The sequence below is a fragment of the Hypomesus transpacificus genome, chromosome 8 (genome assembly GCF_021917145.1).
Source record: "Hypomesus transpacificus isolate Combined female chromosome 8, fHypTra1, whole genome shotgun sequence".
NCBI classification, from domain to species: Eukaryota; Metazoa; Chordata; class Actinopteri; order Osmeriformes; family Osmeridae; genus Hypomesus; species Hypomesus transpacificus.
This window is the reverse complement of record NC_061067.1, coordinates 1,467,912-1,490,260: the sequence shown is the minus strand read 5'-3', so window position 1 is coordinate 1,490,260 and position 22,349 is coordinate 1,467,912. Positions and strand designations below refer to the sequence as shown.

At 44.8% G+C, this 22,349-nt stretch overlaps 2 protein-coding genes across 2 annotated transcripts in view; both read left to right on the top strand.

Annotated features, from left to right (window-relative positions):
* Positions 1-221: 221 nt before the first annotated feature.
* Positions 222-18,285, top strand: cpa6 (carboxypeptidase A6). The gene is made up of 11 exons (XM_047023561.1): positions 222-718; positions 3,993-4,068; positions 10,209-10,333; positions 11,498-11,612; positions 12,678-12,779; positions 13,197-13,301; positions 14,024-14,134; positions 14,435-14,525; positions 16,468-16,670; positions 16,827-16,911; positions 17,314-18,285. Exons 1-11 carry the CDS (start codon positions 603-605, stop codon positions 17,532-17,534), a joined length of 1,350 nt encoding a protein of 449 aa, XP_046879517.1. The 5' UTR covers positions 222-602; the 3' UTR covers positions 17,535-18,285.
* Positions 18,286-20,081: 1,796 nt separating this feature from the next.
* LOC124469991 (brefeldin A-inhibited guanine nucleotide-exchange protein 1-like) overlaps positions 20,082-22,349 on the top strand; it is a 46,238-nt gene continuing 43,970 nt past the window's right edge. Inside the window, 1 exon segment of the mRNA XM_047023606.1 lies at positions 20,082-20,452. Coding sequence (XP_046879562.1) covers positions 20,329-20,452 — 124 coding nt within the window. The 5' untranslated portion in view covers positions 20,082-20,328.

Genomic DNA, 22,349 nt, shown 5'->3' with positions numbered 1-22,349 from the left:
AGTGACATCACCTGCAATAGTGGTGAAAACCTTGATACATGCAACATTACTCTTGGTTGCTCGATTACTATACGTTGTAACCTAATTCCGTTTGTTGTAGTTTATATTATGCAGTATATGGGCTTTACAAGTCGCAAGTACTACGTCGCATGTTTAAATTAAAAGGCCACTTAAATGCATTGCTCGGTTAAATTCACTGTCACACTGATAATCCAGTCTGCGCGCGCTCATCTCTTTTATCCCACACGGGTTGGGGATCCTGTTACCTCCCTGACACTGGATCACGTGACTCTGATACTCTACTTTTTAAATAGAAGGATGCTTTACAATTTTCAGAAGAGCTTCAAAGGGGTGGTAAATCCTTCGAATTGTGCCAATTGACCGACTTTCGCACCTTTTGAACTTTTGCGCACTTGTTGGAAAGGAGGCTTGCTGGTCAGCGTGCGGCATCAGGAGTTACCAATGATTCCCAAATCTTATTGACAACGGGGCCGTCCTCCTTTTTGTCCCATTTTCTATAATGAGCGTATAAAGCGGTTTAGCTCAAGTTTGCGGAGAAATCATTTTAGACTGAGAATTTGTCTGTCATCTGTTCGCCCGGGATGCCTTTAGACCTTTCAAACACATTTCGCGCCTCGTTTTTACTGGGTTGTGTGATAATCTGCAGTAATGTGCTATGTCCCGTCTGTGCGTACCTGTACAACAACCGCTACGCAGGGTAAGTGAGGATTCTCATTCATTAAAGACTTGAAAATGAAACGCATCCATAGTTTCTCGTGGGTGTTTAACCATCTCAAAATATTGGGTGTAATATCCAACGAAAAACATAATAGAAAGTTAATGATCGTTTATCCTGTGTTGTAATTAGATACATAAACAAAACACGTCTACATCATTAACTTTTTTTCCGGGGTAAAGAGAAGACATAACATGATGTTGTGTTTGGTCTGTTCACAGTCGTTTAGGAATTACGGGACAGTGTTTTTCAGATGGGTGTTAGATAAGCTTGCAGCAGAGCTTATAGTTCAGAGCACAGATGAAATCTCTTTCATCCCCCGTGAGAAACCTAGACAGTCTGGTAGATGAGACGTTCCTGGAGCAAACGCATCGGGGTCTCCCTGGGCCAGTAGCAGTATTGGGACCTTATTCACTGGGACATTTTGGTAGAAGGTTTGTGAAGCAAAGAAGCATTCAGTTTCTGCTGTTGGAAAGGCTTCCACTTTAGCCTAACTCCCCCCGCCCAACACCACCACCTCCATCCTCCTCCTTCTCCCTTCCTCTGTTCCAACTCCATGTAGCTGCCTCCACCCTTGAATCCAGCTGTTTCGCGCAGTCCATCACTAGATTGCACTCTTTGTGTGAACTTTTGGCTTTTATGTTACATGTTAGATGTAGCAGGGTCTACCTCAAGAATTTCTAATCCCAGTGTTACTTTGTGTGATCTGTGCAAATGACCTCTAAAAGACTTTGACTTTGACGTTAGTTCGTCTCTAGAAGTGACAGTAGGGAGCTGAGGGCAAGAAAACAAGCGTCCCCCAACCTCGGGCACTACGAGGGGGGAGGTTGTTCTCCCGGATTCCAGAGCGCCGTGGGCGCGTAGTCCCACACCAACAGAAGGTCCGCACAACGACGCTTCAGTCTCGCTGATCTAAATGATGTCCATTGTCAGATCTCCTCAATGTTGTCTTACACTTCATTCGTTTACGGTGCTCATATCATGGTGGGTGTTGCACATGAGCTCCTTCAACACCCTCAGAGTTCTTACGGGCTACAACATGCACCCTTAGTCCCAGGATTTGACATTTGTTTCAGAGGCCCGGTGATGTTTTGTATCTAGCAGCCTTTAGAGTTGCTTGGTTGTCTTTGAAGGCCAGTGATTCATCTGAACTGTTGCTGTCAGAAGGTCCTAGGGGGACTGCGAAGACTGACAGTTTAAGGACAGCTTTAGCCTAGAAAGACCCGCCGCCACCAGACACAAAGCTTTGAAGATTGAGAAGGATGCCAGAATTGTGACAGAAAGTGTCTGTCATCTATAGAGACTGCCATGGGATAAGACACAGTTCAAGTGGGAGGCAATAGAAATTGAGTTTTGTGCAGTGACGTGTCATTATAGCTGAGATGGAATGTGAGGAGAATTTCTGGTTGCACTTTGTCATTTATAAGGTTCTATTTCGTGTCATTCGCAATGTTTCACTGAGGAAATGAGCAGATGTCTTCTTCTGCTGTTTCAGAAAGAAAAAAAGAGTAGTTTCTTTTTGGCCAGGGAAACACGGAGGTGCTTTGAAAACAAACTGCCTCCATCTATTTACTACGCTATCCATCCACATTTTCAGTGCTGGGAAGATCAAGGCCAACCTGGCCTAGTTGTAAAAGGCCCCTGAGCTCTGAGTTCCAACAGGGGACGTGTTTGAAGCTGCCAGGTGCTGTGGGGTGCGGCCGTGGGTGGCACATCGTGTGGAATGGGGTGGTGGGTACTCAACCTTTGTTCCCTGGCCCTCTCAACTCAGAGTGGCTCTGGGCACCCTTTGTTTAGGGGGGCCCTACTTCCTGTGTCACATTGTAAACGGCCGCCTGGGTGAAAAGAAATGTATGGGTGTAGCGTTAAAGAGAGAAAGAGAGAGAGAGAGAGAGACAGAGAGAGAGAGAGAGACAGAGAGAGAGAGAGAGAGAGAGAGAGAGAGAGAGAGAGAGAGATGGTTTATGATATTGTTATATCTGGGTGAGAAGTAACACAGTAATATCTGTGTGTATTTGGTATGCTAAGTTTGTGTGTTGGAAAATACCCTTTATGGTCATTTATATAATCCCCTGTAACTTTAAATCAGTGTGACAAGGAAAACGAAACAGTAGTGTGTGTGTGTGTGTGTGTCAATGTGTGTGTGTCAATGTGTGAAAATCCATAATAAACCTTAAAGAATAACAAGGTTCTGTCAGGTTACCGTTAATTATTTAGCCATCACACACACACTTAAAAAATACTTGTAATACTAATTCAATTGATCAATCTGTCTAATTCATGTTATGCTTAACAAGGTGATAAATGAGTGTTAGGAACACATCAAAGTCTATTATGATGATTAAACGGAACACGAGCAGTTAGTCATTTGTCATTAATGAGTTACAGCAGCTAACTCATCGACTTCGTGGCTCGAGTGAAGCGTTGCGTCTGGGCCTATTCTCCTGATGTAGCTAGTCGCCATGCCCATTCAAGCTGTGGGTCCAACCCTAACAAACAACTGTGCCTTTCATGGTGTTAGTTAGCCAAACTCAGGTGCCTCACTGTGCGGTTTCTCATCCTCTGAGCCATTTTGAATTCTGCAGTCTGTGTTCATTCTCTGCCTGCTTAAGGATTCCTTCTTCTACACAGGATTGACTGACGCGCCTCTCACTAACCGCCCTTCCATGTGAACACCTGCAAGTATGTCTGTTTTAATCTCTGTGTGACTGGTAAAGAACTGCCCCTCCTGTACCAGAGGTTTGTGATATCACAGTTGGAACCTTCAGTTGAGCTGGGCACGAGTGTGTTCCAACTGGTGTAAGGAGATCCTATAATGAGCTGTCAGAAGAACCGCTCACCTGCAAGTCAGCCATGCAGTTAATGCTACACTGTGACAAGCGGCCCTTCCCTTTGAACATCACCTGCCCCTCTGCCTCCTCTTCCTGCCCGTACAGAGAACAGTGACACTGTAGCCCCAGCCTGGTAAAACGATGCTCTCAGGGGAGCGCTTCTAAATCCTTTTGAACCTGCCATGGCTTTCATGTTGTTATGGTTTGTATAGGGGTGCAGATTACACATGATTTATTTGTACAGTAGGAGGTTCATCAAAAAGGGGTCTATCTTATCATGCGACGATGTTCAGAACTTAATACACATCTCCCCCTTTCTTCCATAGGAGTCCACCACTTGAATGACTAGGGATTTAGAAAATCATCATTGTCTTTCCTCTCGGTTTCTGTCACGTGATACTGAGGGTGTAACCTTGCTTCCGCAGTGACCAGGTCTTCAGGATTATCCCCAGAGATAAGGAAGAGGTCCAGGTGCTGCAGACACTTCTAGAACATCACAAGGTACGCTCTTAGACCCCACCCTCTCATGCGTCTCTGACTCTAGCTCTGAGGCTGATGTCGCAGTGTGTTTGTTTGTTTTAGGTTCCCTTTCACACACATGGACACACACACACATAGGTCCCAGGATCAGGCTTAATGTCAACAGGGGTGACCTTGTCAGCAGGGAATTATGCAAATTGATCTGTCACACACGCACATATCTCTGATAGCTATATTGAGCTGGTATCTGATCACATTGTACAGATTTATTTTTACTTGACCAACTGTTTTGCCTAGTCAAATCTCCCAGACATTCAAAATCAAATATCATGTCAGTAGTTAGGAAGATAAACAAGCCGTTGTGGAGAGATACAAAGTGAGCTGCAGGATGAACACTGTTTAGATGATCTTTGCTGACAGGTTGTGGTTTGAAACTTCTTCCTTAGCCTTCCTTCAGCCTTCTCTCAATCCAAACTTTCCCAACTGTGTCAAAGCTCTCTTCTCTAGAGGTTCAATCACTTTTGTTACTTTTGAGTGTGTGTGTGTGTCAGTATGTGTGTGTGTCAGTATGTGTGTGTGTCAGTATGTGTGTGTTTGTTAGATTCCCCTCGTGTCCGTTCATGGTCCATGCCTTGAGTGTCACACACCAGACATCAGTCATAGCACCAGTGATGCATGACATCCAGGATGGTTTAGTGATGGCAGGACGGCCCAGAGGTTTGGTACAGGGGCACTAGGACCCTGAGGAGACAGTAGGAAGAGCCAGACAGGGTGACATCGTGACAGGTTGACAGGAGCAATGAAGCATGGGCATCTGCAGAATCAAAGATATCCTTCAGACACATTTAGACTGCAAAATAAAGACTTTGCACTCCTTCCATACTTATCTAGGAGGATCAGGACCCCTGTCCACTTCAACAAGCTGCCTAACCAGAGTGGGGTAGGAAGTGGGGTAAGAAGACATGTCTGTTTACTGGGGGCCGAAGATTTACAGCATACAATCTAGTGAACTACAGAGCCATGTGGCCAGGATGGTCAGGTTGAGGACATTTTGTAGGTAGACACCTCAGATCAGACAGATGTACTTTTAAACGTGAGGGAAGAATTCCATATGGTTGCCTTATAGCGATAGAGGAAAAACGCTATAGAGGAAAAACGCTATAGAGGAAAAACGCTATATAGGAAAAACACTACATAGGAAAAACACTATAGAGGAAAAACGCTATAGAGGAAAAACGCTATAGAGGAAAAACGCGATAGAGGAAAAACGCTATAGAGGAAAAACGCTATAGAGGAAAAACCCTATATAGGAAAAACACTATATAGGAAAAACACTATATAGGAAAGATGTGGCCCCTCCCTTGAGGAAGAACAATCTCCTCAATCCCATTTGGGAATGATTATACAGCAATACGGATGACCTCGAAAACATATTGATGTACTTAGATGAGGAAGTTGAGGAAATACTGGTGTCGTTGGAGTGTAAGAATGATGAAGGCACTCACAAAGTCAAGGTCCAAGTCCTATTTTCCCACCCGTGTTCCTCTGTGTTCTGCTGGGGGGGTCGTAGTGGCACAGAGACAGGTGTGTGTGGCTGTTTTGCTCTTCCTCAGGTCTATTGGTCTTTTGGCTGTTTGACCACCCAGAAACCATCATTCACCGTATTTAGCCGTCAACTTGTGTTTAGGCTCTTGTCAAACTGTTCCAAGAACAACATAACTAGCCCAGAGAAGGAATGGATCGTTTGAAACGTAAATGTCTTAAAGAAGGTGGTGATTTATGGTGGAGAATGCCAGGACTGTGCTACATTGTTGGTCATGGTCTGGGTCTTTGTCTAAGGAGAGACAGTGGAATGACCCAGGGTATGCCTGGTGGGTAGTGTTTAGACAGCTGTGCAGAGCTGTTTTCCCTTAGCTTAGCCGCAACGTGATGCCCAAGGGGCTTACAGTCACACTTCTTCACCTCAGGGAAGGAGAGAGGTCACATATAGTAGGAAGTGAGGCCAGAAAACTCAAGAATGTGAGAGAATGTGTCAAAGATAATCATCGTATAAGCCTTATGTAATCCAATGGGAAGTCAGAGAAGATCGTAATGGAGGTTTGTTTATTGTCAGAGACCTAAGATCCAGGGGCCCAAAAGTGACAATGATCGTGAGAATATTCGGGGAACAAGGGAGAAGGTTGCAAATAAATGCTTCCCGTTCTAATTTGTTTACACTGAAACTGTTTACTCTGGTAAGCCTGCCTTGTGTCATCTCTCTTTACGAACGAGCAGATGTCATTTCACCTCAATTACCTTTGGAGAACTCTACTCGTCTACCGACAGAACATCCCACAAAGTAGTTAAATACCACTGCCTTGTTGCTCGTTCTGTCTCTCACCGGCACTCCCTGTCCTCTCTCTGTTTATCTCTCTCCGTAGTTCTCTTTCTATTCATCTTTTACATTTCGGTCTTGTCTCTTTCTCTCCTTGTCTCTTTCTCTCTTTCTCCATGCCAACTCTTCAATAAAGCAGTAGACATATAGGTATCCTGTAACCACAGACATAATGACTTAAACAATCAAGAGATAGAGAATACAAGCCCCTTAATTTGTTCCCAAATAAAGCCCTTCAACCAGCCAAGGAATACATACGTCCAAACTATTCATGTAAATAGATCTAGGAATCCTTAACTTGGACCAGTCTGATTTATGTTACTGTAATGGGACGGTGTACTGTCTGATGCCACACTGTCTGTGATCATATGTGTTTCTGGATTTGTTAGACCAACAAAGATGTGATTTTGAAACATTCATGTTAACAATAGTGTTCTTTTGGCCATTTGGAGAGACTGGCTGCATCTCTACATCAGCTTGGCTCTGAATTGCTGAGTAAACCTTAGGCTGTACACAGCTGTCATGACAAAGGTTGGTTTACTAAAGTGAGGCTCTGCGTTGGTTCATGCTGGTCTGCAACCCATTAGGCCAATTGACACATTAACGTGCATGTGTGCCAGCCTGCAGGGTCCTGTCCAGGGGCTGGAAATGAGAGCCAGCTGGTCTGGTAACGAGAACATGGAAGACAGAAACCACACAAATCCTGAAACTCCATAATGTGTTTGTATTGTACTGTATGTGAGAGAGAGAGAGAGAGAGAGAGAGAGAGAGAGAGAGAGAGAGAGAGAGAGAGAGAGAGAGAGAGAGAGAGAGAAAGAGGATACCTTGCTCTGCTGTGGGGTATCTTCTGGCTCTAGTTATACTATTGACTGTTCGATACAGTCAATAGTATGTTCAGTCATTCACATTATGCCACACAATCATTTGAAATCTTTATCATATCACACTATAGTTCAGTAATTAATAGACTAAAAGAAGTTACTTTCTAAAAACTGTGATATGATATCTGGTGATAAATATGACAAATAGACGATAGCTTGTCAAAGTGGTTCCTAGCAAAGTATATATATTTTTTACAGTATTTGAAGTAGTCCTTGGTACATTTCTGTGTTCCTGGTATTCCTAACAATGGAACGAGTCTCTCGCTGAGAAAGAACAAACTGTGGCTGTGTTTCTGGGGCGGTCTGGGGTCTGGCTAATGGGCAGGTTATTTCAGCTAAAGCTAACAGCCCTATCTCCTGGCAGGTGCTGAAAGGAAAGGCTTTCCTTAGTAACCTCGGGTCAGACAGCAGCTTGCATGAAGGTTTTTGTGTGTTCAAGTCCAAGTCTCAAGTCTTTTTTATTTGTCAGGTGCACAGAGCAACACAAGGTTAGACTGGGCACTGAAATTCTTAAGACAAGACAACGCAAGCACTTGGCATAACATAACATATAAGTACACAGAACAAATTTACATCTATGCTGAGCTTAGATAAGTGAACTTCCTAAATACACAGATAGCAATAAATAAACGACTATACTAACCCTAACACTAAAACTTCCTAAATTACAGATAACAATAAATAGTACGCTATACTAACCCTAATACACAAAATTTGCAAATTTACAGATCAGTGACTTTGTCAATGACCAAACAGGAGCCTGGTGGCGAGGTACAGTAGTGCAATGTTACTGAAGAGCAACCAGTAGCTGAAAGTGACAGTGTATAAGTGACTAGTGTGCAGTAAAAATGTCCATATCAGTGTCCATTGAGAAGCCTGATGACCCTTGGGTAGAAACTGTTGTCCAGTCTGCGTGTGCGCGACCGGATGCTGCGGTAACGCCTGCCAGAAGGCAACGGGGTAAAGAGACTGAAGGATGGGTGGGAACAGTCTCTTAGAATCCTGCTGGCTTTCCTAAGGCAACGTGTGTGGTAGGTGTCCTGTAGGGCTGGGAGCTTCCTGCCGATGATGAACTCAGCAGAACGGACCACACTTCGTAGGGCCTTGCGGTCCCGGTCTGTGCAGCTCCCATACCACACTGTGATACAACCAGTCAGAATGCTTTCTATAGTGCATCTGTAAAAGTTAGTAAGGATGACTGAGTCCATACCAAACTTCTTCAGTCTCCTCAGGAAGAAGAGGCGCTTACGGGCCGTTTTGACCACCTTGTCCGTGTGAACAGACCAGGTGAGGTCATTGCTGATGTTCACCCCGAGGAACTTGAAGCAGCTGACCTTCTCCACTTCCGATCCATTGATGAATAGGGGTGCATGCTCCTCCTCCTGCCGCCTCCTAAAGTCCACAATCATCTCCTTGGTCTTGCTGATGTTAAGAGAGAGGTTGTTGTCCTGACACCATGATGTCAGGGTGTCAACCTCCTCTCTGTAGGCTGACTCGTCACTGTCAGAGATGAGGCCCACGATGGTTGTGTCGTCAGCAAACTTAACGAGGAGGTTGGAGCTGTGCGTAGCCGCACAGTCGTGGGTGAACAAGGAGAACAGGAGAGGGCTGAGCACACAGCCCTGGGGGGTGCCTGTGTTGGTGATCAGTACAGATGAAGTGCGGTCACCGATTCTCACCACCTGTGGCCTCCCCGTCAGGAAGTGGAAGATCCACTTGCAGAGGGAGGTGCTTAGTCCCAGGTCCACAAGCTTGGAGACCAGTCTGGAGGGGATGATGGTGTTGAATGCAGAGCTGTAGTCAATGAACAGCATCCTCACATATGTATTCCCCTTGTCCAGGTGGGAGAGAGCGGTGTGCATGGTCAGAGCGATGGCATCGTCTGTAGACCTATTGGACCGGTATGCAAACTGCATAGGGTCCAGTGTGGGGGGCAGCGAGGAGCAGATGAATGATTTGACTAGCCGCTCGAAGCACTTCATGATGATAGAGGTCAGTGCTATTGGGCGATAGTCATTCAGACATGTGACCTTGGTGTTCTTGGGCACAGGGATGATGGTGGTCCTCTTGAAGCAGGTGGGGAGTACAGACAGGTTAAGGGAGAGGTTGAAGATGTCACTGAAGACCCCTGCCAGCTGGTCAGCGCAGCCCCTAAGGGCCCTACCTGATATGCCGTCTGGGCCAGGTGCCTTGCGAGGGTTGATCTTCTTAAAGCATAACCTCACCTCAGCTACAGTTAGTGTAGGCACACCACTGGCTTGGCCTTCAGGTAGCTCCACTGCAGGGGGTTCACTGTCCCTCTCAAAGCGAGCGTAGAAGGAGTTCAGCTCGTCTGGCAGTAGGACAGAAGACTGGGTCTCATTGTAGCCTCTCCCTTTGTAGTCTGTAATGGCTTTAAGTCCACTCCACATGCGCCTGGGGTCAGAGCCATGGTAGCTGGACTCCACCTTGGTCCTGTAGGCCCTTTTCGCTGCTTTGATGGCCTTCAGAAGGTCGTATCTGGCCTTCCTGTACTCATCAGGGTCCCCAGAATTAAAGGCGACAGTACGGGCTCTCAGCTTGGCCCGGACCGCGGCATCAACCCAGGGCTTCTGATTTGGGAAAGACCGGACAACCTTCTTGGGGACAACGTCATCAATGCAGTGCTGGATGTAGCTGGAGACAGTGTCTGAGTATTCGTTAATGTCCCCATCTGCTGCGTCCCTGAACATCAGCCAGTCAGTGGTGTCAAAGCAGTCCTGGAGGGTCGCCACACACTCGTCACTCCATAGGTGAACTGTGTGTGTGTGTATGGATGTGTGTGCGTCTGTACAGTACAGAATGTGTGGCGTGTGGGTGTGTGTGTGTGAAGGGTGTGTGTGCGAGTGTGTGGACCTAAATCCCAGTGTGCTCCTGTGGTTTGGCAGGTGAACCTGTGGCAGCCCAACAGTGCCTCTCTGATCCGACACAACGCCACGGTGGACGTGCACGTGGGACGGAACAGCACGCCAGGGCTACGTGCGCGTCTGCAAGGAGAACACATCGACTTCAAGTATGAGATTTAAGAAAAGAACACCCCCCAATGTATCTCCCTACACACACACACACACTGCAGACACACACACACTGCGCACACACACTGCACACACACTGCACACACACACTGCACACACTGATCCCTATTTCATTAAAGGAGCTTCACCCCCGAGCTCCTCTCCATCACAGGATGGGGAACATCTGTTGCCCAAAGGCTGTCGCGAGGTGTCTGGCTCTCTGGAACCACAATGTGATTTGCACATGCGAAGGACTCCATTTCTATCACACAGTCTTCAGAAAGACACACACACACACAACACACACACAACACACACACATATATACCCACTCTGGTCTTGAAGTTCTTTCATCTCTGCGCCCCATCAGTCATCACTATCAACCATCAAATGATTTAATCAAAGGAGCCACACGTAGAAAGACCACCATTGTCACTATCCTACACTCTCTCTCCCTCTCCCTCTCTCTCTCTACTCTATACTCCATCTTCAGTATACTCTGCGTCTGTTGGAGTAATCAAGTCTTATTGAAAACAACAGTCAAAATCAATTCCAAATCCAAGCATTTGACAAAGCATTTGAGGAATATAAATGTACATGCTGGTACTCTGAGAATGGTACTATTTCCATACCTGCAATTCTGCTTTCTTTGACCTAACAGCAGTGATGTACAATACAAGAAAACGACAAGTCCATTCAATTTACAATGATTCAGCCTCTCCCTCTGCAGGGTATCTGTTGTCCAAGGTCAGACTCAAAGCAGTCTACTTATTTTCTCCTCAAGAATAAGCACACTTGCCATAAGAGCAGCATAGCCGAGAAATCATGACTTGTTGGCTGTGAAAACACCAAGGTGACAGCCAAGGATTTAATCTTGGAAATCATATGTAATTCGCTTTTCAAAAACACTTCTTTTATGTTTTTAAATCAGGTCCAATACATACAATTGTGTGCTGAAGTACATTCATGTAGGGATAGACATACATTCAGTTTAGATTTAAAAATTTATAATTGTGTCGTTTTTCGGTGGCTTAATGCCAGTGGATAGTTGTTTTGGACAGTTTAGGTTTGACCACGGATTATGTGCTGCAGTATCTTTCTGTCAATCTTTGTCTCTAAATCTTTTTCAATCTCTCTTCACTGCCTCTTTCTCTTTCCCACAGGGTGTTCATCTCCAATCTCCAGAAGGAGATTGAAAAGCAGTCCGGATATCGTTCCTCCCGCAAGCGGAGGTCTGAATCCCAGTATGACTATGAGGTTTATCACTCTCTGGAAGAGGTAGGCAAGAAACAGCCTCTCTCTCTCTCTCTCTCTCTCTCTCTCTCTCTCTCTCTCTCTCTCTCTCTCTCTCTCTCTCTCTCTCTCTCTCTCTCTCTCTCTCTCTCTCTCTGTCTCTCTCTCTCTGTCTCTCTCTCTCACTCTCTCTCTCTCTCTCTCCGAATCTCACACACACTTCTCTCTCTCCTTTTCTTTTCTTTTTCTTTCTCTGTATGAGGAGGAGCATTTGAATTCAACCTCCTGTTAATCTCTCAGTCTTGGAAGCAGAACCTGCATACATTCCTCAGACAGATAGCAGATCCACCAAGGTTTTCAGGTATACTTCACTAACCCCTCATTACCCAGGGCTTTGAACCTCTCCCACACACACACACAGACACACACGTACATGTATACACATATACTGTACATACACACACACGCGCACACATACACCAACACATAAATACTCAACTACACAGCTATGCTCTTTAAAATAGACCACAGCCGCAGAATCATGGCATTAATTTAAGATTAGTTGAAGACATCTTCAGTTAAAGAAACCAGTTAAACATTAATATAATAATTCACCACCGGTCTCATTGGTGAATGTGTTTGAGCTGGGTTGGATGAGTGCGACCCCCCTCCCCCCACCCCCATCTCCCTCCCCCCCACCCCCCCTCCTCCCCCCCAGTCAGCAGTGTTAGATTCACCATCTGCTCAGAGCAGCAACATGAGGACTAGGAGTTACTTAGTGGGTGTGCAGGCACATGGAAGGAATTGAAACAGTTAAAAACCCCAGTGGGGCCCTTGGTAAAGGCAGACAGTGAGTATGTGTTATATCTACCACCCTGCTTCCTGGGACCATAGGAGTTCTGTCACAACGTTTTAGTGGGATTTTCAGCATCAAAACTGATAATGTGGTTCTGGTCTGGAGTGTCCTACTGTTAAAGTAGTCTGACGTCCAGATGTTTGGTTCTGGGATTGGCTGAGAACATATGGAAGAACGTTTTGGTTTGACTAGCCTTGTTGGGGATCACTTCCATAGACGTGTGGCTGCTTGAGCTTGTGTGTTTCTTTCCATAGATTCAGAGGTGGATGTTTGAGATGAACAGGACCCATTCTCACCTGGTGGACATGTTCTCCATAGGGAAGTCCTACGAAGGCAGGCCTCTCTATGTGCTTCAGGTAGGGGAGAGGACACAAACACATACACAGCTTACACATTCTTTCACAATCTATCAGTGCAGCCCAAAATAAATAGTTGAACTGATTAAATACTTGTCATAAGCTCTTACTCTGAAGGCCCTTGCACACTGAGTGACATTTTCGTATACGTTTTTTCGTAATCGTCAGCCTCAAAATTCGGTGATTCTGAAATGTAAAAAAAAACTCTAAAAATGCTGGCTATGGATTCGACACCGAAAATCGAACCCGATCCAAACTTTTTTTGACGGACGAAAGTTTTGGAGGCAGTGTGTAAGCACGATTGACATAACGTGCAACCACTTCGGACACAAATTTCGGACTCAGTGTGCAAAGGGCCTTTACTCTTTCACAAGCAAAGAAATCTGTTGTTGATTGACAGTCTTCTTGTCCTGTCAGCTAGGAAAGAGAGCGCGGCCTCATAAGAAGTCTGTGTGGATCGACTGTGGCGTCCATGCAAGGGAATGGATCGGACCAGCCTTCTGCCAGTGGTTTGTCAAAGAGGTGGATAGTCCTATACCCAATACGTCCCTTTATGCAAATCTGTAAAACACAGTGTTTGAGTTTAACTGAGGGTTGCACTGCTGCCAATGACGGGGTGTTGAAATGTAAACAATCTTAATTAAACGTCTGGGCTGCTAAAGATGTCCTGGGCCGGTATTCAGGAAGCGATGTCTGTTTTGGTTGCTTAACGTACGTGGTGAACATCTGTTTGCAACTGTTCTGTTTTGGTGCAAAACGCATCAGAGCAAACGTCGATGTTAGCTCTTGAACGCATCCCAGACGGTCGGATCTGCTCAGGCGGTCTGAGTCCTCGCACACAGCAGGAGTGACGGTGCTCGTATGGGGATGAAAACAAACCTGCGTGAAGCATGCCTGTTTTGATTTCTCACACGGACAACCATGGTGCAGTGTGGACAGCACAGGCGTAGTCATGAAAAGAAAATTATACAATTGTTTTTAGACATAAACAATAACTATCGGAGCAAAAAAAGATGGAACAAAAACCACTTGTGCTGAATGAACACATGTAAAACAGTACAGTGTTACAGTTTGACCACTAAGGGGCAGAGCTCTGTCCTAATGCAGATTAACCTTGGGCTGAGCCTGTGCTTAAAGAGCAGGTATTACCTCATCTGCCCCCTCCCATCCTCCTCTCCAACACCAGGAGTAACTAGCATACAGTGCAGAGGAATCAACCTTGCTACTTTGATGTTATTTTACAGGCCCTTCAGTCATACCAGTATGACTGGGCAATGAGGCGGTTGATGAACCAGCTTAACTTTTACATCATGCCTGTCTTCAATGTGGATGGATACCACTTCAGCTGGACAACGGTAAATCTTTCATAAGTTTCACATTTATTTTCCATTTGCAACAAGTACTGTACATTGACATGCAGGTCCACAAACATTATCGGCCCTGCTCCTCTCAACAGTTTCCTAGCAGTCTAGGAAACCGATAAGATACATTTTAATCTAAAACTCTAAGTTTGATGTCCTATGTGGTGTTTCTGAATATTCATTTTGAAATATATATGTCCAATGCCACCAGCATCTCTCTGAATTTATTTCATCTCTTTAAAATCCATCTCTCTCTCTCTCTCTCTCTCTCTCTCTTGATGCTTGTTCCACTAGGACCGGTTCTGGAGGAAAACAAGGTCAAAAAACGCCAAGTACCCCTGCAGGGGTGTGGATGCCAACAGGAACTGGAAGGTAAAGTGGTGTGGTGAGTACACAGAGGGTCTTATCTAATCTTCATCTGAGAGACTCTGGATCGCCAATGTGCAGCGGTGGAATCAACCGAAATTGAACTTCTAAACGCAAACATGGTTACAGGCAATACACGCTCCCCCCCCCCCCCCCTCTCTCTCTCTCTCTCTCTCTCTCTCTCTCTCTCTCTCTCTCTCTCTCTCTCTCTCTCTCTCTCTCTCTCTGTCTCTCTCTCTCTCTCTCTCTCTGTCTCTCTATCTCTCTTTCTTTCTCTCTCTTACTCTCTCTCTCTCTCTCTCTCTCTCTCTCTCTCTGTCTCTCTATCTCTCTTTCTTTCTCTCTCTTACTCTATCTCTCTCTCTCTCTCTGTCTCTCTATCTCTCTTTCTTTCTCTCTCTTACTCTATCTCTCTCTCTCTCTGTCTCTCTCTCTCTCTCTCTCTGTCTCTCTATCTCTCTTTCTTTCTCTCTCTTACTCTCTCTCTGTCTCTCTCTCTCTCTCTCTGTCTCTCTATCTCTCTTTCTTTCTCTCTCTTACTCTATCTCTCTCTCTCTTATCTTCCCATCCCTCCATCCATGCCCAGCTACTCAGTGCTGAGTTTCCTGAAGCGATCCCTGCCTAATGCATGTAAGCTGTGGATGAAATGTTTGTGAGATGATGTGACAGTGGCGTGTTTGATGTGACTTCTCAGCGTCTCAACCAGGGTGGCAACTCTGCCAGACTCTCTGTGGGACTGCAGGCACATGCTAGTTGGAGTCTGAGTTTAGAAAATATGGATACTGGAAAGACAGGATGAAAGGGAGGATGTGTATGAAGACAGAGGAACAGTATGGCATTGATCATCCACAAAGCACACATTGAAGTTGATGTCCGAGCTTTGATGCATTAGTCCCGAACGATTTGTCCTATAGCGCCCTCAACAGGCAGGTCAATGCCTTAATTGGAAATATAACTAACTTGATACCTTGTGCCACTTTTCCCAAACACAAGTCCGTGAACAGGTCTAACCTGTTCAGGGGCAACACAGCACCCAGAATATTAAGTTTTGCTGTCAGGGCCAGGGGTACCCCAGGGAGAGGGTGCCGGAAAGACACACTCTACTTAACACACACAAACTCTGCTAAACACACACACACTCTTCTAAATGCAAACACACACACACACACTCTGCCCCACACTCATACTGCAGTACATACATACATGCACAGAGTGTGTTCATTAGGAAGACCAGGACTAAATCATCTATATCATAATTACAGGCCTGCATCTAATGTTTGATTTGATATTATCAGTCAGAATGGAAGGGGAACAACAGATAAGACAAACATGTTCCTGAGCGGTTGAACAAATACGTGATTAAAACCTGTGTTATTATGGTGTGTTTCGACCTACTCACTGGCAACTCTATTAGAGGAAGTCATCTGGGGACTGGCTATATATAGGCTTCTGCAATTCCCTGCACATTTGCATATGCAAATATCAAGTTGGCTGAATATTTTGGATGATGCTTGTTTGCTCATGGGTTATCCAATAGATGCCATTCTGTCTGCTGGTTAGTGCATGCTGTACGTCGCATGTAAATGTTTTGTTCACTTGTTTACATCATTCAAGGACAATTGGTTCAAAGCTGACTCTTGTATTTCAAATATATGCACAAAATATAGGAAGACAGAGAAGGAGAGTATACTCTTCTGTATTTTGTGTGCTGTCAAAGTTCCCAGAGGTAACCTCAATGGGCCCTTAAATTATCTTAAAAAATGAACTCTGGTCTTCACATTTGGTCGCAAAGCATTGAATGAATTCAGAATGAAAATTAGTTGGGTCTTTACAAGTATATATCTCAGATATCCTCCCATTGCTGTTGAGCTTTTGCACAGAACCCCAAAAAAACTATAACATTACTTTTTGGACAAAATACCCCCCCTTTGACTTGTTCCTCTTGGTTTCTCCCTCTGCAGAAGAGGGAGCTTCCTCCCACCCCTGTGATGACACGTACTGTGGACCGTTCCCTGAGTCTGAGCCCGAGGTCAAGGCTGTCGTCAAGTTCCTCCGGAAGCACAAGAAGAGAGTGAAGGCCTACATCTCCATCCATGCCTACGCTCAGATGCTGCTCTACCCCTACTCTTACAAATACGCCACCATCCCCAACTTCAACTGTGTGGTGAGTTCAAATCAAATCTAAAGATCTATCGAAAACAAATTGTTGGTTTGATTCTCAGGTCAAAAAATCCGGATGTAAAGTTGGAATGCAAAACAAATGTGTTTAAAAAAAAACGTAGGAATTCGATTTGAGTGGATAAGCTTGTTCCCCCTGCAGGAGTCAGCTGCCCACAGTGCAGTGACAGCCCTGTACTCAGCCTATGGAGTGAGGTACAGATACGGGCCTGCTTCCACTACCCTCTGTGAGTTCTCCACCTCCTCGACTCTCATTCAACACAACTCAGAATGTTGATCTCCAGCAGCTCCTGTTGCTAATGTTCATCTTAAAAGCATGGCTCATTTTCTAAGCACCAGAAGAGAACGTGAACAGTGAACATGTGTTTATGCGCACCGCGCAGCATGTGTGCCTGTTAAAGTGCACTTTAACGCCCATGGTCACAGTGCCGTCTTTTTCTCCTGACCCTACATTTACATTTAGTCATTTAGCAGACACTCTTATCCAGAACAACTTACAGTAACGACAGGCCCCGAGGCAAGTAGGGTGAGGACACAACGTCATTTGGCACGGCCGGGAATCAAACCGGCAACCTTCTGATTAATAGCCCGATTCCCTAACCGCTCAGCCATCTGACCCCTCTCCGCAGACGTGAGCTCCGGCAGCTCCATGGACTGGGCCTACAGAAACGGCATCCCTTACGCCTTCGCTTTTGAGCTGCGAGACACCGGCTACTTCGGTTTCCTGCTGCCCGAATCCCTCATCAACCCCACATGCACAGAGACCATGAGAGCTGTCAAGACTATCGCGTCTGGCCTGCTGAAGAAATGCGACGAAACAGACAGGGACAGTTTCCCGTTCATTGGATAACTGGGACTTGTCCTTTGGGTCAACTCATTGTCTCCATCTCTAGGCCACAAAAGAGTGTTATTTTGGGATACAAATGGCATGACGCGATGGGGATCATGGATGGTATTGTGTTGATGGTGGAGGTGTCTTCTTTGGAGGAATGGGGTCTTTAACTGAAGGTGGTGGGCTTGAAACATTTTTTTGGGACAAGCTCTAAGCTTATAGTAGGGAGGAAATACGTTATCTAATGTTTGGTGTTTGGGTCTGCGATTTCTTTAATGGGACAATTCAGAGAACACTGCATGAACTAAACAGTTTACAAAGATGGGCATAACACTTACACTGGCTTTTTTGACAATCGACCTCATTTGTTTCAAAAAGATGTCCAAATACATTAAAGTTCTGTCTCATAAAAGTGTTCAGTCAAATGACCTCACCAGACTTCAGGATGTCACCCCTATACATTTGGGACCAGACAACTGGGTCCATTTCATCTTAAGAACCTTTAAAGAACCATGAGTGATGCTGAGCTTCTGATTCTCAAAACGCCTACAAATGGACCACAACGTTTACACCACAGTGTTTACTTTATTGATATGACAATGTACATGACATTTTAATGAAATGTGACGAATGTTGTAATGGAGTGTACATGCTCATAATATTGCTCATAAATTACTATCATGTTTGTTGGGGAAAAAGGTAATTTTAACATTTTGTTTTAACTGAATGCTCATTTTGTAGTTTTTTTTAAATAAAAATGTAAAACATACTGAATGGGTCCCGTAATTGAACTATATTTCGATTTTTTTTGTCTACCATACTGTATTACCAACTGTATACACCACTTGACTTTAATGAGTAGTGGGCAACTGTTCACAGATCCCCACCCCCCCCACCCCATACAATCCTGCCCCTAGTTCCTTGCGCGCTCTTCATTTACCCACTGAAAAGTTATCTTGCCTTTTATGTTTCTTCGAGTAAACACATTCCCTAACATGGACGCAGTGAAAGACAACATCAGCTCGAGGGAAACAGTGCAGCTTGATCGCTGGCCAAATAAACTGAACAAATATCAGGCTTTCCTTTCAGATCATTTTCATCATCACCCTCATGATTCCTGTCATAAATGAGTAACACAACTGTTTGTCGTATCGCTAATGGAATTACTCTTTATTATTCTCCTTAACATTCATTCTTGAGAAGTATTTTTATCGAGTAAACATCACACTGTGTATACTTCAGTTCCGTATTCAACGTTCCGGTCATCGCGGTAATAATGGTTGTGCAATCCCCATGTATCCCCCTTTACCTGAGAGCCCACACAGATCAGATCTGAACCACGCAATGACCTTTCAGTTTCACTGGGAGACTTCACCCGGCCCTGCATGCCTGGATAAAGATGTCAAAACACACGTCCATGTTGTGGATGACTGACCTACAGTTTATCTGATGTGAACATGGGTTACCTTTACGCCGTATGTTTGATAAACACACAACCCACAGCACTCCTATGCACATGCAAAAGGTTGGCACAGTTAAAGCAAACCCTCACCGCCATGAGATCTTCTGAGTTAGTGCAAAGGTGTTGTAGATGTGGATATTTAATTAAATGGGTGAATGTGTAAGGGGGTCAGATGGCTGAGCGGTTAGGGAGTCGGCATATTAATCAGAAGGTTGTTGGTTCGATTCCCGGCCTTGCCAAATGACGTTGTGTCCTTGGGCAAGACTCTTCACCCTACTTGCCTCGGGGGGAATGTCCCTGTACTTACTGTAAGTCGCTCTGTATAAGAGCGTCTGCTAAATGACTAAATGTAAATGTAGCATTCACAACCCATGGGGGTTCCCTGTTTTCTGTTTCATTATACCAGTCTGAAAACAGGATATACAGTAAACTTCCATCGTGTGATGACAGTCTCTTTTACAGCTTCCTTGTCACCACATGCTGTCACTCCATACAGTGAAGACTTCCACTTCTGTGGAAACAACATAAACATGTTATCAGTGGCAGTCAGTCTAGTCATAATGTGTCAGGCGCACATGTCTATAGTTAATCATCCTTGAATACTGCTAGGCTTCATGTCACTCACTGCATGGTAATGAATGGGCGCTGTGGACAAGACTTTCCCCTTCATAACAGTGAGGGCCCATGATTTTGATATAGCAGCCTATTCCAAACCCAAGGACAACCATATTGTGACTTTGTTATCAAATAAACAACGATGTGGCTGTTGTGTACATTATAACAATGTAACTACCACGTTTTTACAAACAGAAAGAAGTCTGTACATTTGGATATTTGTTCAATTTCACTACTTGACATGAAGTTTGACCGATCCTTGTCTTTTTTCTGCGTCACAGGGAATCTGTTTGGTCGAATTTGTCAAACCACAAGCTGCCAAAAACTTCCTGAAGATGAACAGCACCTCCTACCGTGCCTTATTTGTATTATTTTCGATGAATGTGGCTTTAGCATACAAGCCTACAATTGTTTCTAACCAATAATAAACCTCTCTCTCTCGCTTGCTCGCCCTCTCTCTGTCGCCCTCTCTCTCTCTCTCCTGTCACTCTATGCGCCCCTGCCTGGCTCGCCCTGCTGCCTCACTGCAGCCGCTATCAACGTGCCTGACGTCGTTTCCTTCCAACATGGCGCAGGCAGGTTGCTAATGGAAATCTAAGGGATTTACCCCACCTTGTGAGTTCATTTATGTTTGTCTGTACGAGACACAGCGACTGCCATTGTCAAAAGAAAAGATCTATCTGATACTGCCGCTGCCCTTGGGACAGGTGCTCCTATCCCCAATTCCGGTGCGTCATGTATGAGGGCAAAAAGACGAAAAACATGTTCCTGACCCGAGCTTTGGAGAAGATCCTAGCCGACAAGGAGGTTAAAAAGGCACATCATTCGCAATTGCGAAAAGCCTGCGAGGTGGCATTGGGTGAGTGTGTTGATGTATTATTACAATCTTGGGCTGTCATTAATTTGCGCACGTCATGCATCTCTGGTTACAAGCTAGAGTTATCCTCTGCTACAATCTCGCAACAAAAAAAACGATTTCCAACATTCGCCGTTTACGGAAGTTTGTGCTGTTTTTGCCTAGTGTTTTAATTATTAATTATTTTCTAAGTTATTACACAACTATTTAATTGTCTTTGTGAAATACGGAAATGGTGCAACTAAGGGCTGGATGACTTGCGTAGCCTACAGTAGCCAGGCAGCAAGTGAATACGGATCGCTCGCCGCGTTGGATGAAGTAGTCCGACTAAGTTCATGTATCAATCTGAATAGGCTATACGTGTTACTTGTATTTATTCGGTCGACATTTTCTTTGCATGAGTTTTAATCAATGTATCCTATCTGGGTCGCTGTCACCCGAGGACATGATACCTACTGTAAGAATGTGTCCGTCTATTCGGTGTTGGGCTGCCATAATCGGTCTTAGCTGTCCGAAGTGCGGGAGGGAGTGGTGGTGAATTAAAACGAGCTTTAGGTATTGTCGAGACGTCAGTTACGTCTACTCACCGACCCTAAAGTGGTAATACAAAACATCCATGGGCAATAAGTGACCCGTCATTTGTAGCAGGTGCACATTGCGGAAAATCCATCCCCGTTGGTTGTGTTTTAAACGGTGTTAGCTGAACACAGAAAGGTGGTTGGTGTTTTAAAAGGTCAAAAGATTCTGTTTTGCGCCTTGTTTTGCCCATATAAGCAGTAGTCCATATTTCAACACAACTGGGTGTGTGCGCTAGTAGGCGTTATTGGCATTTAGCTAGGAACAACTTAGATTCTGTTCCGCTACCTGGGTAATCTGACACTTAGGACCAAACAATGAGACCACCATTGTTGAGCCGACAGCCACGGTTCCTTCCATACCTTCCCCTTTCAGGTGTAGACGATATTGCAAAACAGAAACACAACATAAAGTCAGGCCTACATCATAATTGTTTGCTGGTAGACTTTATAATTCCCAGAGGCCCTGAAGCAAGCTTTCAATGGTTATGAAAACCTTCATGTGCAACTCTTCATTCTCGAATCTTTTACAGCCTGTGATAGCTGTGCAGAAAGCTTGTTAGCTTGTTAGTTCAAAAACACGTTAGGCTATAGAAATCTGTAAGATGTCAGAGATGCAATAGCAGAACCTTACTGTGTGGGTGTTACAGAAGCATAAGTACTTCCTCGTACGTGCTGCCTATGATAAAGCAAGGTCACTTTAAGTAAGCAAATAATTGCCATGCCTGATTATAACACTGTGTGGTGTTCCTTATTTCATCAACAAGCTGATTTGTTGGAGCTCAGAAACAGCAGAGTGAGGTAACCTCATATCAAAACAACTGGGTGGCCTAGTGTGCTCACTGACTTACATAATCCCCTTTATGCCTTGCGGCTGCGAGACATCTCTGAGAGAAAGCCACTTCTTCCAGTCTGCTGCCCTTCCACTGTCAGTCCCCACAGGTAAAGCCACACTGGTCCATAGTCACACTACAAACCTGCCAAGTATTGGATCCTTGTGCTGTCTGAGGTTAACTGTGGACATCTTGAGGATCTTGTCAGGTTTATTATTATTATTGATTTGATGGGAATTTTGTGTCAGCCACTGCCCAGGTTGTGGACACTATAACGCTGTTGCTCTTGTTTCAATTCAGTGTTTTTCATGGGACATTAGTTAGTTGTTTTATTATTGTCTGGCAATCCAGAGAAGGGTCATAGTGTGACCAAATGTCTGGAACCATATCCAAATATTTTTATGAATACATTTTACATTTTGTATATATACTGTATACACATACACTGTATTTCAAGTAAGGAAAACATTCTTACAAACTCGAGAATCGATC

What these genes read in the sequence shown, in the direction of transcription:
- cpa6 (XM_047023561.1), top strand. Translation starts at nt 603, where the DNA reads ATGCCTTTAGACCTTTCAAACACATTTCGCGCCTCGTTTTTACTGGGT. An exon ending in GGCCTCTCTATGTGCTTCAG is followed by an intron (nt 12,780 to 13,196) that starts GTAGGGGAGAGG and finishes TTGTCCTGTCAG; the next exon opens with CTAGGAAAGAGAGCGCGGCC. An exon ending in TCCCCAACTTCAACTGTGTG is followed by an intron (nt 16,671 to 16,826) that starts GTGAGTTCAAAT and finishes TTCCCCCTGCAG; the next exon opens with GAGTCAGCTGCCCACAGTGC.